This window comes from Pelmatolapia mariae, linkage group LG8 (genome assembly GCF_036321145.2).
Source record: "Pelmatolapia mariae isolate MD_Pm_ZW linkage group LG8, Pm_UMD_F_2, whole genome shotgun sequence".
In the NCBI taxonomy this organism is placed as follows: Eukaryota; Metazoa; Chordata; class Actinopteri; order Cichliformes; family Cichlidae; genus Pelmatolapia; species Pelmatolapia mariae.
This window is the reverse complement of record NC_086234.1, coordinates 3,293,498-3,310,810: the sequence shown is the minus strand read 5'-3', so window position 1 is coordinate 3,310,810 and position 17,313 is coordinate 3,293,498. Positions and strand designations below refer to the sequence as shown.

At 38.8% G+C, this 17,313-nt stretch overlaps 2 protein-coding genes across 3 annotated transcripts; both read left to right on the top strand.

The window, feature by feature from the left end:
- Window positions 1–956: 956 nt before the first annotated feature.
- On the top strand, window positions 957–6,866 carry LOC134633585 (gastrula zinc finger protein XlCGF57.1-like). 2 transcript variants are annotated; one of them, XM_063482444.1, is made up of 3 exons: window positions 957–1,170; window positions 2,413–2,686; window positions 3,957–6,866. In XM_063482444.1, exons 2-3 carry the CDS (start codon window positions 2,425–2,427, stop codon window positions 5,567–5,569), a joined length of 1,875 nt encoding a protein of 624 aa, XP_063338514.1. In that variant the 5' UTR covers window positions 957–1,170; window positions 2,413–2,424; the 3' UTR covers window positions 5,570–6,866. The 2 variants fall into 2 exon arrangements, with proteins under 2 accessions (XP_063338514.1, XP_063338515.1); XM_063482445.1 differs by lacking the exon at window positions 957–1,170 and adding an exon at window positions 2,133–2,228.
- Window positions 6,867–9,503: 2,637 nt separating this feature from the next.
- LOC134633583 (zinc finger protein 880-like) lies at window positions 9,504–17,188 on the top strand. The gene is made up of 5 exons (XM_063482443.1): window positions 9,504–9,716; window positions 11,622–11,727; window positions 12,671–13,765; window positions 13,979–15,460; window positions 15,724–17,188. The coding sequence occupies exons 2-5, from the start codon at window positions 11,649–11,651 to the stop codon at window positions 16,149–16,151; spliced, it is 3,084 nt and encodes a 1,027-aa protein (XP_063338513.1). The 5' UTR covers window positions 9,504–9,716; window positions 11,622–11,648; the 3' UTR covers window positions 16,152–17,188.
- Window positions 17,189–17,313: the final 125 nt, after the last annotated feature.

Below are 17,313 nucleotides of genomic sequence, written 5' to 3'. Positions count from 1 at the left end.
GAGCGATCCCATTAACAACTGTTACTTGCTATCAAGCTGATAAAGTACACAGGTCACCTACTCCACCCTGTGATTCAAACCAGTACACTGAAATCAAAAGAATTCATTTGATTAATAAAATTTGAATTCATGCATCCCATGTCCTGGTTGCAAAGGAAAATATAATGCCTATCATTACTATGCAATAACCAGAGGCTCCTGAAATCGTCTATGATGATGATACGGTGAATGTGTGGTTCCATATTTTTTGCTGTTGGTTTGATTAACCTCCTAAGACCCGAACTCTTCCACAGCATGCATTTTTAATTTCTCTTTGATATTTGGGCATATTGGGACCCGATGAATGTAAAAACAAAGGATTCCCAGATTTTTTTATTTTTTTTTTTTACCTGATTTTTGTTTCTAAGAAAAATGAGAGCCACATATGAGGATATTCATTTAAAATTTCGATAGAACAGTAGCAGTATAATGTCCTCGTAAGTGGATATCAAGCCCTTGTAGAGCAAAACTGAGTATTTTGGTCTAAATAACCCAAAGTGTGATGTCCACATATTTGGACGCCAGGTCCTAGGAGGTTAAAGTTGAGACTGGAGTGAGGTGAACTTGTTTGTGTAAGTTTTTTCTTGTATGTTTTTACTGCACCTAACATTTAGAATAAATGTTTAGTTGCTAGTTTAGATTTTAAAAGATATGAATGAACACATTTAAATTGTACCATATTTTTTATATGTGAAACTATCCAGCAGTATCTAAAATAATCCAGTGCATCACCATATACAGTAGGAGTGTGGGCTTTAATGAGTCATCATGACTTGGCAGTTTAATATGACTCTAATACTGACTATTTTTCTACTTACACCGTTAATGCTGGTCATCTTCTATGATGACACAGCACGGGCGTAGGAACAGTCTGTTGTCTGGACTGTGTTGCAGGAGGGAAGAAAATAAAAGCGGGACTTGCTGTCATGTAGCTGGCCTTCTTGCTGCGGGATCGATGCTGCAGATAGATGCAGGAAAATCCTCGTGATTGATTAACACGGAGCAAAGTTTCAGAGCGTCACAAACACAAACCTGGAGAGGCATCAGCCGGAAGCGGCTCACCAAGGTGGGCGTCAGTGAAGACGGACAGAGATCAGAGTGACGCTGAAGCTGTCAGGGTCTGCTGCACAGGTAATTTATTCTGTCTGTGTGTGGATGCAGTTTGTTTTATGGTAGCTGCTCATGTTCACGGGTGAAAACCTGCAGCAGGCAACACATGTGCTCAGAGACATTATGTAAGGAGGAGACGTGGCACTCGGGAAATCCCGAGGAGAAGTCTGTGGGCGTGGTCGTTTAAGCCAAATAATAATAGTAATAATAATGTCCTACCTCTTTTTTTAATCATTCCCTTCGACCTCAGTGAAAAACGTTATGCAGTCCAGGTGTGAAAGAGAAGTCAGATATTAGTGTGAGGGCGGAAGTGGCTCTGCTGAGGTGAAGCTGCAGAAAGAAGCAGCCCAACCTGTCTGCAATATGTTGTTTAATGCATGCATTATCACCTCATTACCAGTTTTGTCATTTTAAATAAATAGAAACATACATTAATTTATTACCCTGTAATGTCCTGCTGAAGAGATAATCCAGTTTTCCGCCTTCACTGAGGTTTTCTGTGAGTCCGTTCTGTGCTGTTGCATTTTGGCGTCTTCTTATATTTAATACTGAGGTTAAGTGTCACAGCTAATCAAATAGTGCTGAGTGGATGAAGGGTTTAATTCTGGCATGTTAAACCAATCGTATTGTTGTGTTTGATTGTACTGAGTACTCTGCATATTAGTTTAACCAACTCTAACATACTGTAACTTTCACGTACTAAGACAGACTGGTGAATAGCTGCATTCACAGATATATGTTATGTAACAGTGCTTATTAATGTATAAAGTAAGTCATCTTTCTGTTATGGAGAAGTTAAAGAAAGAACGAAACATGAATGCCGCTCTGTGTGCTCACTGCTGAGAAATCGCTGATCTCTGAAGGTCGACATGCCTGACACAGACCTTAGAAACTCAGGTTTGAGTATTTCCTTATTGATAGAGTGGGTGAGTTGACTCTGACTGATTCCAACATGCTGGCAATCTGTCTGCTTTCATGAATTTCATGACAGTTAATTGAAACCTTTCAACAATCTTTGTGAGAGTCATCGCAGTCAGCAAGAATCAGAGCCGGACAGGTTTGCCTTCCAGCAGGCGACGGTAAATACTTACAATCATTCTCAGATGGCAAAAATGTGTGCAGTGGCAAAAAAACAACCTTTTTTTAATATAATTTTGAGCGATATTTGTGTAATTAATTGTGTAATTACAGTTTCAAATAGTTATAGCTGCAATTTATGCACTGAGGACCTGTTTGAATACACAGTGTGCATGTGTGTTTCAGTGTTTCCTGCAGATGTTGCAGACAGAGGAAGAGATTCCCTGGAGCATGAGTCTGGACCTCGGTAATATTAAGGAGGAACAGGAGGATCTGCTCAATGACTCGGACGAGGCTGACTTCATCAGGTTCTCAGTCACTGATGTTGCTGTGAAGAGTGAAGATGATGAAGATGGACCCCAGTTCTCAGAGAGTAATCAGAGCTCAGCTGAAGAGAAAAACAAGGGAGAGCCTCCAGGCTTGTCTTCTTCTGCTGCTGGTGATGCTTCACAGCTTGCAGGTATCAGAAATTTGGCTCATTTGATCTTGCAAACATTATTTTTGCAGTAAAAAAAAAAAAAAATTCCACTCTCGCGTCTGTGGGTGGTCTTTACCCTTCAAGCTTGGGCTCTCTACCAGAGGCCTGGGAGCTTGAGGGTCCTGTGCATAATCTTTGCTGCTAGAGATCTCGGATGTTGTTCCTGGGATTTAAAAAAAAGAGTCAATAAGATTTAAAAAGTCCTTTGCCATTGGCTTGTCAGGGCAGCACACGTGAATATTGAAGTCCCCAACAATAAGGACATGATCGTATTTTTGGCATAATTTCAGCCAACAGATCAGAAAAGTAATTTAAGAAGTCCTTATTGTATTTGGGGGGTCTGTAAACCACAGCACAAAGCACTGTGTGAGAGCGCCCTAGCTCAGACACACTCAGTTCAAAGCTACTAGGTGATGTTGAAAAGGACAGTGGTCCTTTTCAACATCAGTCCAACTTTGTCCAGCCACTGGTAGAATTTCCGGATGTTAGCCACTTCCTCTATCTGCTGGTGGTACATACCGTGTAGGGACCTGTCCTTCCGTGATGGTGCCTCCTCTTCCTCCTCTTTCTTGGGTTTTTGCTGTTTGAGGTGTCGTGGCCATCTTCTCGCCACCTTATGTACTTGTCTCATCCTGGACTGTGGTACTGACACTGACCAGTCCCCGGCCTCCTTCCTTCCACATAGCGTACTATCTCTTGGTGCTGCACTTGGGGTGAAACCCTCCATGCATGATCAGAAGCTTTCTCGTATTGATGTAAATATCTTCATGATTAACTCTTTGAACAGGAGTTCTGATAAGACTTGTATTAGCTCTTTATATGTTTTCAATCATTTCATTTGATCTGTCTCCTGGTCAAATCCCACCCATACATGAATGTGAAAAGATATCTGTTCTGAGCTTAATAGTCCTTTTTTTTCAATTATATTTATTTTTTGTTACTCAATTGAAAGGCTAATATTTGAAGTCTGCGGATATCTTCAGATCAAATGTTAGAATATCTAAATATCTTACACATTTTATGGAAACGTATAACTTGATCTACATAGTCTTTCATTTTTTTAAAGCCCTTGTCAGTGTTTTGATGAAGCAATAAAGGTGAGATGAACATAATTACACAATTATTAATTTTACTCAGTTTCCAAGAAAAGTTGCAAAAAATATTTATATTGCTCTAAATTTTAATAAGAGGTCCAAGGAAATGTGTCAGTACACAGTCACAGCTGTGCTTGTGTCTTTATTGCTACCTGCAGATGTCCAGCGGATCTTGGTGATTAAAGAAGAGGTTCCTTGGAGCTCATGCCATGATGACCTCCTCCACATTAAGGAGGAACAGGAGGAACTCCTACCTGGTTGTGAGGGAGAACAGCTTAATAGGCCAGAAGAGGATAACATCACCAGGTTCCCATTAACTGCTGTTCCCATAAAGAGTGAAGATGATGAAGAAAAACCCAAGTTCTTCCAGACAGAGCCTCTAACCAGCAGCTCAGCTAAGCAGATAAAAACAGAAACTGATGCAGAAGACTGTGAAGCAGCAGAAACAGCCTGGAACGCAGATCTGAACAGTCATATACAGTCGAGGGCTGATGGAAAGGCTTCAGACTCTTATGAAACTGAAGTCAGTATTGATGATGACGATGATGAAGACGACGACGATGACTGGCAGGAACATTGGTCGGATTCTGAACTTGAAACAGAAGACAGTGACAGTGGCTGGAAGGAGAGCGGTACTTATGAGTCGGGAGTAAAAAGTGATATGAGAAGGGAGTCAGCAGAAGGGTCTACCAGCTGTTTGGTTAGTAAGAAATGTTTTAGGGTGAAGCAAAATGCAGAGTCACACATGACAGTCCTCACAGGAGAGAAACCGTTTGGCTGCAATGTTTGTAAAAAAAAATTTAGAGATCTCTACAACTTTAATAGACACATGAGAGGCCACACAGGAGAGAAACCGTTTAGCTGTGATGTTTGTGAAAAAAAATTTAGAGATCAGTATTATCTTAAGACACACATGAGAATCCACACTGGAGAGAAGCTTTTCACGTGCAGTGTTTGTGACAAAAGATTCACACAGAGTTTAAATTTCAAGACGCATATGAGAATTCACACGGGAGAGAAACCATTTAGTTGTGAGTTTTGTGGGAAACGGTTTAACCAAGAGGGAAATCTGAAGATGCACAAAAGACTCCACACAGGAGAGAAACCATTTGGTTGTGATTTTTGTGGCAAAAGATTTCACCAAGAAGGAAATCTGAAGATGCACAAAGCACTCCACACGGGGGAGAAACCGTTTGGTTGTGGGGTGTGTCATAAAAGATTTTCACAACTAGGTGATCTCAAAAGACATGAGACTGTGCATTCAGTGGACAAACCATTTAACTGTAGTATTTGTGGTATAAATTTTACCCAGAAAAAGTATTTCGAGAGACACATGAATGTCCATTCAGGGGAGAGACCTTTTGGTTGTGATGTTTGTGGTAAAAGATTTAACACTAGGCGAAATCTTGAGATGCACACCAGAGTCCATACAGGAGAGAAACCGTTTGGTTGCGATGTTTGTAGTAAAAGATTTTCACAGATGGGAATTTTAAGGAGGCACATGAAAGTTCACATGGCAGAGAGACCATTTGGTTGTGACATTTGCAATAGAAGATTTAACAATAAGAGGAATTATGAGACACACATGAAAGTCCACACAGGAGACAAACCATTTGTTTGTGAAGTTTGTGGCAATCAGTTTGCACAGCTAGGAATACTGAAGAGACATATGCTAATTCACGCAGGAAAGAAACCATTTGGTTGTGACATTTGTAAGAAAAGATATTTACGAGTAGAGGATCTAACAAGACACCAGAGTATCCACACATAAGAACATTCAGTTGTTCTTAATATGGTGAAAGATTAAAATGTAAAAAACATTTCAAGACATACCTGAGGGAAATCGTTTTGTTGTGATCATGCTAAATACCACCCTCTGGTTGTGATGAAAGATTAATGAAAATTTGTTGGGGGGGTTTTTAATTGGAAAATTTTACCATGACCAAATCTGTGTTTACTGTATGACAGATACATATCTTAAATATGCAACATTGTTCAAAGCAAAGCTATAGTGGGAACTGATCTGGAAATACATATAGTATTTATTTTCAGTGTTAACTTTAGGGACGAATGACCAGAGCCTTTATTAAATCATACTAGAAACCTCTAGCTATAGGTTAACATGAATACACTAAGAGTGTACTCACACTGGGTGATCAGCTAACTTCAATGTGCTCGAGCTGAGATGTTCAGAACAACTGAAATGTGCTTGGACCTGTAGCAAAGCACAGTGTGAGCTCACCGTAAGGCTGTTAGTTCTCAGCATTAATAATGGCAAAGAAGCTCTATTAACATTAAATTTAATGTCGAATCAGTGACTAACATAACAATGTCACATTGGCCTTGCTTGATCTCACCATGTCCAGATGTCCAGATAAATGTTTGCTTTGTTGGAAACTTTCTGCCTGGTTTGCTTAGAAAAAATGGCAAATATGACTTTGATTTATGCAGCTGTCACTTTAAAAGCAACAGGACATGTTTGGAAACACTGTTCATGAAAATAAAAGCTCTGTATGGGGGTTGAGAAGCAGAGCAGAACACAATGAAGAGCTTTTTTTTCAGTTGTGATATTAAGCATACGACTTTAAATAAAATGTGATGCAAAGCGACTGCTGACTGTCTAAGAAATGTAGAAAAGTGATTTAAAATATGAGATACAGAAAGTTAATTGCATGCATTTGAGGGCAAACATTTGCATTCATAAAATGTACTCTGATATTAATCAAGTTGCAGCTATATAAACACACCTAACTAATATAAGACACAAACGCTCATGTAGCAGAAGAACACAAGATGATCACTGATGTATAATGTTTACACATATGAATTGCTGATATGTGATAGTCTTCTTTGTTCTATGTGTAGCAGTCATCTGACTTGTGTATGCACACAGGAGCTGTGAAACATGCTCTCCCTGTGTGAGCTTCTATGGAGAAGGAGGAGATTCTTCTGTGGTTTGCTTGAGTAAACTGCTAAAGTTTTGTTTGATGATGAATTGCAGACATTGTGCTTTAAATGTTGAGGGTTTCTCTTACTTTGGCCTTTGTTATCAGGCCTTCACAGACCTTGTTCGGTTTGTATCTGATCCCTTTTCAAAGGTTCATTAAATAATATAAAAAATACTTTGGAGACTCAAAGTCTTTTATTTGGTTTCAGCTTTCCACCTCAACATTTATTATTTCTCCACACTGAAAACACAGAGAAGTCAATCGGAGACCAGGTTAGAAAATGTAAGTGAACCACTGCAGCAGTGACTTCTAGAAAAGCCTCTTGTAGACAGACGTTCCAGATTTTCAGAGAAACATAGAAGATCATTTGAAAAAGCTGCAAACCAGCAATTTCAAAAGGAGTCACTGGATTTTTAATTTACAATTTGTGGAGTGTCTAAAACAAACACCTTATGCCTTTTTGAAAAAAACATTTACCACTCTGCTGTTCATAAAGTCTGCATGATTAGAATAGGTTTTACTTTGCTACATATCTATTTAGTTTTTTTAAAAAATCTCATTTTTCTTTTGCTTTTTTTGTTTAAGTTTGACTTGTTTGTTTCTTGTTGGAATCTGATGACAGTATGAGAACTTCAGGTCATAGAGGTAGATAGACAAATGTAGGATGGCAGTGCTGTTGGATTTTTACAGTAAAAGAGAGGCAGCAGAATCTATGACACTGTTCTTTGGCCATTTCCTTTCCTCGGATGAAACCAACTACATAAATATGTAAATAAAATATTATATTATATTGCCTGTGCATAGTACTCGTTCATGGTGCAGGAGCTGCTTTTTTATTATTTGGACTTTTGAAAAGTAGCCACTTCAGTGTCAATACCATTTTCATCAAAGATGCACTCAGGGCTGGGGACTTCAATTCTGTTTGTTTTACACAGCACCAAATCACAACAACAGTCGCCTCAAGGCGCTTGATATTGTAACGTGGACCCTACAATAAGACATACAGAGAAAAACCCAACAATCATATGACCCCTATGAGAAAGCACTTTGGCACATTGTCGCACTTTGGCGACAATGGGAAGGAAAAACTCACTTTTAACAGGAAGAAACCTCCGGCAGAACCAGGCTCAGGGAGGGGCGGGGCCATCTGCTGTGACCTGTGGGGTGAGGGAAGGAAAACAGGATAAAGACATGCTGTGGAAGAGAGACAGAGATTAATAACAAGTATGATTTAATGCAGAGAGGTCTATTAACACATAGCGAGTGAGAAAGGTGACTGAAGAAGAAATATTGCAGCATAACTAAGGTAGGATTCAGGGTCAAGCAGGGCAAAAAGGAAAGTTTTAAGCCTACTCTTAAAAGTAGAGATAGTGTCTGTCTCCTGAATCCAAACTGGAAGCTGGTTCCACAGAAGAGGGGCCTGAAAACTGAAGGCTCTGCCTCCCATTCTACTTTTAAATACTCTAGGAACAACAAGTAAGCCTGCAGTGCAAGAGCAAAGTGCTCTAATGGGGTGATACTATGAGGTGATTAAAATAAGATGGGGCCTGATTATATAAGATCTTGTATGTGAGGAGCAGGATTTTGAATTCAATTCTGGATTTAACAGGGACCCAATAACGGGGAGGCAATATAGGAGAAATCTGCTCTCTCTTTCTAGTCCCTGTCAGTACTCTGGCTGCAGCATTTTGGATTAACTGAAGGCTTTTCAGGGAGTTTTTAGGACTTCCTGATAATAATGATTTACAGCAGTCCAGCCTAGAAGTAATAAATGCATGTGCTAGTTATTCACCGTAACTCTAATACAGGATATTTCTAATTTTAGAGACATTGCGCAAATGGAAGAAAGCAGATTTTATTGTAAAAATAAAGGGGGGGGGGGGGGGGGGGGGGGCTAGCAAAAAAGCTTGGGAACCACTGATCTCTAAGTGTTTCGTTCACTAGCAAACTGACCGGCCACTTTGTTAGGTTCACCTGTTCTGCTGCTCATTAAAGCAAATATTTAATTAACCAGTCATAAAGCAGCAACTCACTGCATTTAGGCATGTAGACATGGTCAAAATGACCTGCTGCATATGAACCTGAGCAACAGAATAAAGAAAAGCAGTTTAAGGGATTTTGAAGGTGATTGTTTGGCTCCTTAATAACAACTGGGAGTCAAATGTCACAGTCTACCTGAGTGTTGTTGCTGACCATGTCCATCACCTCATGACCACAGGGTTCCTATCTTCTGATGGCTGCTCCCGACATGACATACACCATGTCACAAGGCTTGAAAAACTCTGACTGGTGAACATGATAATGAGCACTGCACTCAAAATGATAAAAATGTTTCCAGCAAGTTTTTCCAACCCAGTACTAATAAGGTGTACCTAATGAAGTGGCCTATATAGGGAGACATACGTTTTGTTCTCTTCTTTTCTTTTCTTTTCTTTTCTTTCTTAAAAAATATGAATATTATTTTCAGTATTTGTACCACATTGAAGCATAATGCATAAAAACTGTTCAAAATTATAAGAAAATTATCAAAGAAAGTCGAAGAAAAAAAGAGCAGGTATTGATTTTTTTTTCTATTTACTATATTAAAAGACATTTTAGGATTTCTGGGAAACATATCTGATTGACTAATAACAACAGGAATATTTTTGTCAGCTGAATGCACTACTGTTCAGTAAATTACTGCGGGTGATGACGGGGGTAGGAACCGTCTACTGGGTGCACTGTGTTTCGGAGGGGAACAAAACAAAGGTCGGACTGACTAGCCGTGTGTTGTGTTTCGCTTGTAGAGGGATTTCTCCTCATTTCTGTGTCACGCATCTTGTGTTTTAGAGGTTTGAGAAGTTACATTCAGAGGAAAGGAGGATCGTAAACTAAAGGAGCGAAAACACGGAGATCAGAAATGAAACTCGCCCGGGAGGAGCCCGCGGAAGACGGGCAGGTTGATGCTGCCTGTTTCCTCCTCCTGTACAGGTAAATTACCCTTCCTGCGAATATCTGACAGCAAACAGGTGTCCCGATTTTACCTGTATGGACCGGTGTTGTGCCTAAAAATGATCGTCTATAAAAAGATGATTTCTGATATATCCTTTATTTATCCAGATAAAAAAAAAGTCTCGTTGACATTAAAATGTCTTTTTTAAGAGTAATCTGACCAAGATGACAGCAGAAATGACAACAAATATAACAATATTTCTGTAAACATATTTTAAGTTGACAAAAAAGTACAGGATTGGTTATACTGTAAGTACAATAACCCCGAGTTATAAAGATATTTGAAAATCAGGTCCTTTTTTATTATTATTTTATTTTACATATAACCGCTTTGTAACCCATATTCACCGAAGTCTATTTACCAATATACGTAAAGATGTTACACTTAAAGAAAGCATACAGAAACTTTGGAAATCAGTTTTTGCCATTCGATCACTTTTTGGCACAACAAAAAGTTTTTTTGTTTTGTTTTTTTGGAATTTATCCTCGTTATTTGTTCTCAAGGGACCCCAAACACAGTTGGTGTGTTTTATGACTAACACGTGATCTGGACCCAGGCTTAAACTCGGTCCTGTGTTTGAGCCGAAACAAAGTCTTAGAGGATATCAGAGCAGTTCAGAGCGTTTTATTTCACTCTGTCCTTTTGCACAGATAACCGGCTGTTTATTGAAGAGTGAAAATTAAAGGTTTAATTACAGAAATGCTGCCATTGCATTCATATGCACCATATGAATGCAAATCACAAGCCAGTAACCTCGCACTTTATATATGCAGAAACACTAGAAATTAACTTTACAAAGTGCTTTGGGTGAGAATGAGAATTACAGAAGTAATTTAAAGGAGATTACTGATTCTGTGAGCCTTATCTGCTCAGCAGGTTCTTTCAAAGTCGAGGTCACCTTTAGATTTTGGACCCGATAGGAGGGCTGGCTCCTGAGGAGCTGAGGCTGCGCACTGGGTCATCTGGCATCAATGTTTTGTGCTAAATGTGAAAATGATAAGCAAGTTACACAAAAGTCCTGCTGAAAATCTTTCTATTTATTCTTATTGCTCATTAGTATTTGAAAACTCTGCAGAGAGCAGTTGAGGGGGTGGGGAACTGATTTTAGTTCATGAGCTGCACACAGACAGATTTGATCTCACGTGTAAAAAGTACCTGATTTATGATGTTTAAGACTTGTAAAGGTATCCATTATTAGACTAGTGACAAACATCTCTGCACGAATTATTCCGTTTCATTAACTTCATGCCATTCAGCATCTAGAGAATGCTTCTGTTTCTACCATTTGCCAATCAACTTAAGAAACTTGTGAACTATCCTATTTCAAAACATTTTTCACATTGGGTTCTTTTTAAAAAATTTAAAAAAGAGATTTAGGGTTTAGTCTAAACTCTACAGAAACATCTTTAGAAAATGTCATAACTTTATTAGAATTACGTCATCGGGAATAATTCTTTGTGTAGGAAGCTTTGTGAATACAGGCCCTGGTTTGTGTGTGTCTGGTTTTTGAAGATGAATAAAGGCAATAGGCAACTGTAGATTCAGAGAGGGAACGTAAACACATTGTAGGCAACTTTAAAGTGAAACTATTTCTTTTGAGGTTTCACAGAAAAATAAAAATGAATGAGCTTGTCTGTGTTTTATTGCATTTATTTAATAAATCTTACTTGACACTTTTAACACTTAAAAGCAAACAGCTGTTTGTTTTTGCACATAAACTATTCCCATATACAGGATTGGCACTTAAAAAAAAATCTTGTAATTTTTTTTACTATCACTGTTTCTTGTCCAAGTGACAATTTATCTACATGTATACATAGGTTTCTTAGTGGTTATATTGAGGAACCGACTTATTATTGACATTTGTGCAATCATAATTTCAGCCAGCTGTGAGGGGCTCTGCAGTGGAGATGCCTCGAATAAAGAGCCTTCATCCTGATGACCACACACGGTTCAGGTCTGAGTCGGCAAAAGTCAGGAGAGATCTTGGTGAGTGACACCATAATAACATGATTGAATAACACTTAGCTATAAGTGTAAATTACGGTAAGCATTATTAAAGAGTGAAGTGATAATTAATAATGTATACTTGTCACTAATCATTTTATACAGTAGATTTGTTTAGTCTTTTTTTGAAAAGCTTTTCATTATTCATCAGAATTTTTTTCAGTTGTTAAAACTCATTTTAAATGTAAATCACAAAGTGAGACTGCCTGATTACTACTAAAACTTATCAATGGCCTGATATTATTAGCTGATATTAGCTATTTGCCAGCCAATCAGACTGACAATGGCTGATAAATCAAATGATATTTGAAAGTTGAACAAGTAAAGAAGAGACAGGAGGAACACAGTTCAAACACTTTATAAGTGTTGCTGTTGCATAGACAGTCCACCAGAGGGCAGTCTGCATTTTTTTTAAATTAATTAATTAATTTTTTAAATCTTTGTACAGCACTTTGGCCAACATTTTATTGTTATTAAATGTGCTATATAAATAAAGTAAAGTAAAAGCATCTTCCCTGTTTGCAATGCACATGTTTGGAACACCAAAAACACAGCAACCAGCTGATCTGAACAGAGTAAATGAATAACTACGCATAAAAAGTGTTAGGAAAAGCTGTTTTGATATCATGTGTCTGAAGAAAATAAAACATCTGATTTTTTTTAAGTTGCCAGATATTTTTATTGGTGTTATAAATACTCCATCGGCCGAGCTCTAACCAGCACAGTGTCTGTGTCTACTTTATGGATATCAAAGTCATTCCCCAATATCAGAATGTTGCACAAATGTTCAAAATCACAAATCAATTTCAAATTACATTTAAAAAAAAATAAACACTAAAGAAATTACAAATTTGGTATGGCTCTTTGCGACTACGCAAAGTGACAGTTGAGCATAATGTACAGATGTGTTTTAATGCTCCTGCAGATGTTCAGCAGATGTTGCAGATTGAAAATGAAGTTCCCAGCATCCCTAATCTGGACCAGCAGGACTCAGACCTCCTTCACATAAAGAAGGAACAGGAGGAGCTCTTGATGACTCAGGAGGCAGAGCAGCTAAATGGGTTAGGGGACACTGAAATTACCAAGGTCCCAATCACTGCTGTGAAGAGTGAGGGTGCTGAAGAGAAACCTCTGTTCTCACAACTTCATCAGGGACCAGCTGAAGCCAGCAAAGAGGCAGAGCCTCGAAACAGCAGCTCAGCCAAACAGATAAAAACAGAAACTGTTGGAGGACCAGAATCAACCAGGTACCCAGATGTTTACAGTCATCTACATCCAAGTACTGATGGAAAGCCTTTAGACTCTTATGAGACTGAAGTTTGCATTGATGATGGTTGGCAGGAGGATTTATCCAATTCTGGACCTGAAGACAGTGACACTGTAGATTCACAGATGACAGAAAACACAGAAGAGAAACCATTCAGCTGTGATTTCTGTGGACAGAAATTTAAGAGAGACTCAAATCTTAAGACGCACATTAGAGTTCACACAGGAGAGAAACCATTTAGTTGTAAGATTTGTGAACAAAGTTTTAGAAATCAGTATAATCTAAACAGACACATGAGAGTCCACACAGGAGAGCAACCGTTTGGCTGTGATGTTTGTAATAAAAGATTTTCCCATCCAGGGTCTCTGAAGAGACACCAGAATGTGCACACGGGAGAGAAACCGTTCAGCTGTAGCATTTGCAATAAGAAATTTAGACAGAGGATTCATTTCAAGAGACATATGAGAGTCCATACAGGAGAGAAACCATTTGGTTGTGATGTTTGTTGTAAGAGATTTAACTGTAAGAGAAATCTGAAGACACACATGAGAGTCCACACAGGAGAGAGACCGTTCGGCTGTGATGTTTGTAAAAAAAGCTTTTCACAGCCAGGAATTTTAAAGAGACACATGAGCGTTCACACAGGAAATAAGAGTCTTCAGCCAGATCAAACCAGAGATCTCCGATTGGCTGGTGCCATAACTGCATGGCCCACATCACAGCTGGTTCAGACACAAGACACAAGAGATCTAGGTAAGTGACATACATCAGTCTGTCTATAATATACAACAAATATCTAATATGACAAATATCTATGACCACTGTTTTCAGTGGAAAACACTTGGTTTTCTGTGTGGTTTTTTTTTCATTTTAAAATTTGTATTAGATTCCAAAATCATTTGTGTAATTTTAAAAACTTTAATAGGATTTGTGTCATATGTTTCCATAATCGTGTGTGTGTTTCAGCTACAGCGGCAACACCTGGACATCTTGCAGATGTCCAGGTGTTGCAGATTGAAGGAGAGGTTTCCTGCAGCCCTAGTCATGACCAACAGGATCCAGACATCCTCTGTATTAAAGAGGAACAGGAGGAACTGCTGAATAGGCAGGAAGAGGCTGACATCACCAAGGTCCTAATCACAGCTGTTCCTGTGAAAACTGAAGGCGATGAAGAGAAGTCACAGTCCTCAGAACTTCATCAGAGATTATCTGAAAACAACACAGAGGGAGAGCCTCCAACCAGTAGCTCAGCAAAACAGATAAAAACAGAAACTGATAACTGTGGATTACCAGAAGCAGCTAAGAACCTGGATTTAAATATTAATTTACAACCAAAAACTGATGGAATAGTTTTAGAGTCCTATGAGACCGATGTCAGTATTGATGGTGACGAATGGCAGGTGCCTTTGTCAGATTGTGGATGTGGGACTGAAAACAATGAGAAGGGTTTAAAGAAGAAGAAATCACTTGAGTCAGTAGTAAAAGGCAATGTGGACCGTAAAACCGCCAAAAAGAAATTTACCTGCTCTGAGTGTGATAAACAGTTTGTTTACAAGCAGTCTCTTCAGAGGCATGTGGCACGCCGTTCAGCAAAAAAGGCTTCGAACTGTTTGGTTAATAGTGCGTGTTTTAGAGGAAAGCAAAAAGCTGCATCACAGGCCAGAGATCAAAGAGAAGCGAACCCACCGAACTGTGATCTCTGTGGACAAAAATGTACCAGTAAAAGAAATCTGAAGGCACACATGAGAATCCACACCGGAGAAAAACCATTTAGTTGTAATGTTTGCGGAAAAAGCTTTCGACATCAGTATACCATCGATAGACACATGCGAATCCATACAGGAGAGAAACCCTTTGGTTGCAGTGATTGTAGTAAACGTTTTGCACAGCTCGGTGATCTTAACCGGCACAAGGCCGTCCACACTGGTTTGAAACCATTCAGCTGTAATGTCTGTGGTAAAAAATTTAGGCAAAGGAACCATTTTAAGAGACACATGAGAGTTCACACAGGAGAAAAACCGTTCATTTGTGATGTTTGCGGCAAAAGCTTTAATTGTAATAGAAATCTTAGGACGCACATCAGAATCCACACAGGAGAGAAACCATATAGCTGTGATGTTTGTGGTAAACGATTTTCAGAGCAAGCTATTTTAAAGAGACATGCAAGCATCCACACAGGAGAGAGGCCGTTTGTTTGTGATAAGTGTAATAAAACATTTAAGTGTAAGAGAAATCTTACAGCACACATGAGAGTCCACACAGGAGAGAAACCATTCGGTTGTAATGTTTGCAGTAAAAGGTTTACACAATCTGGGATTTTGAAGAGGCACATGAGCATCCACACTGGAGAAAAGAGCGTTCGCCCGGTGGAAGCCACCGCCGTGGGTTCGAAGTCCCCAAAACTGGTACCAGCCACGTCTGAAATGGTGCAGATGAAAAGAAGTGTAGGTGAGTGACACACATTTGTGTAAACAATTTTTACTGTACATCAAGTATATTAAATCACTTTGTAATAGCACTGTCTCCAGTATGTTTGGGTGTCATATGGATTTTTTCCAATATTGGCTCTAACTGGAGATGAGAATTGAGGAACCGTTCCAAAATTCTACATTTCACGATTTTTTTTTTTTCTTTTGCATATTGATTTTACCAGTTATTTCCAAACTTCTTGAATTAGTCAATATTTGGTTGTTGTTCTTTTTTTCCTGCAGATGTCGAGCACACAGAAGCGGACCAGGATCCAGAGCCCCTCCGTGTAAAGGAGAAACACAAGGAACTTCTGGCTGGTTGCAAAGACAAGAAGTTATATTTGATGGAGGAGGTTAAAATCACCATGTCCCCAATTACTGCCGTTCCTGTTAAGAGTGAAGATGAAGAGGAGGAGAAACCCAAGTTCTCACACCTTCATCAAGACAATGTTGACACAAAGCCTCCACCCAGTGTCCCAGCTGAACAGAAAACAGATGGGGAGGACTGTGGGGGACCAGAACCAGGCAAAAACACAGATCTCAACAGTCATTTACAGCCACATAATGCTGGAACTGTCAGTATTGATGATAAATATGAAGATGATGATGATGTTGGTGACTGGCAGGAACCGGTGTCAGATTCTGAACCTGAAACCAAAGGAAATGGTTAGCAGGAGATCAGGGCTCCTGAGTCTGGGATGTAACACTGCCCGAAAAATCCTTTTCCTGCTCTCAAGTTTGCTCAACTCAAGATGACAAGTCATTTAGGTGAAAGGGCTTCAAGCTGTTTAGTTTATGTGGATGAGAGTTTAACCAAAATACAAATTTTAAAGCACACCAAGAACCAAAAGCACTCAAATGGTAGTGCTTGCAGTAAAAGATTTGCACAGGAGGAGATTCAGTGTGTTATAGAAAGTCATTAATGTCAGTAATAATGAATTTTTATGTTAGCACACAACTTGCATCTAAATTATTTTTCTTTCTTTTTTTTATCTTAAGTTGTTATTGTGTCCAAATTTTCTTTCACCATGAGTTCAAAAACACTCTCACACTTACCACTAGAGCCACCAAATAGGGTTTATTTTGATCCTTTGGTATTTTAAAAATCGTGTAGGCACGGTGAAGCAGGTACCAGTTCAATCTGCCTCCTCCCCACTATGGTTCTAGTGTTAATCACATCATATAATTTCATGACATTATTTGGAACTAGTCTTAAATATGCAATATTACACTAATTCTGCCGAGGGAACCAGTTTGGAAATGCTTAAGTATAATCTTCTTTCAGTGGTTTTCAGAAAACTGACCATCTCTCGTTCTTGGATGTTCTGGAAGCAGATCATCTTTCTGTCATTGAAAATGAAAGGAGGAAGAAAAGACTCAGTTTAATTTTTAGCTACATGATTGTCTTTTAAATTGCAACTTTTGGAGGAAGTTTGAATGTTCACAAAATAATAAAATGATCTCAACTGTTCGTATTTGTCCTGATCAGTTATGAACTTGGACCATTAAACCAGTTCTGGTCTGACAGTGTTACAGGTTTACTTACTGCTACGTGGGCAGTTGATGTTTTAGTTGCCAGTGTCTGTTTCTTCATGAGGTGTGTTAGGACCTTTGCTCACCTGCTGCAACCTGAGACCAAAGTTAGAGAACTAACGTTTCCTCAAGGTCAAAGGTTAATTATATCATACTGTGAAGGACATGGATGTAACTGAAGCATATTTCATAATTAGAACATATTTTTTCCACAGTACAAAACATAAATATATATTTTAAAAGATCACTTGTCTCCCATGATATATGTTTCAGATGATGAAGCATCTTTCCTTTCATAAA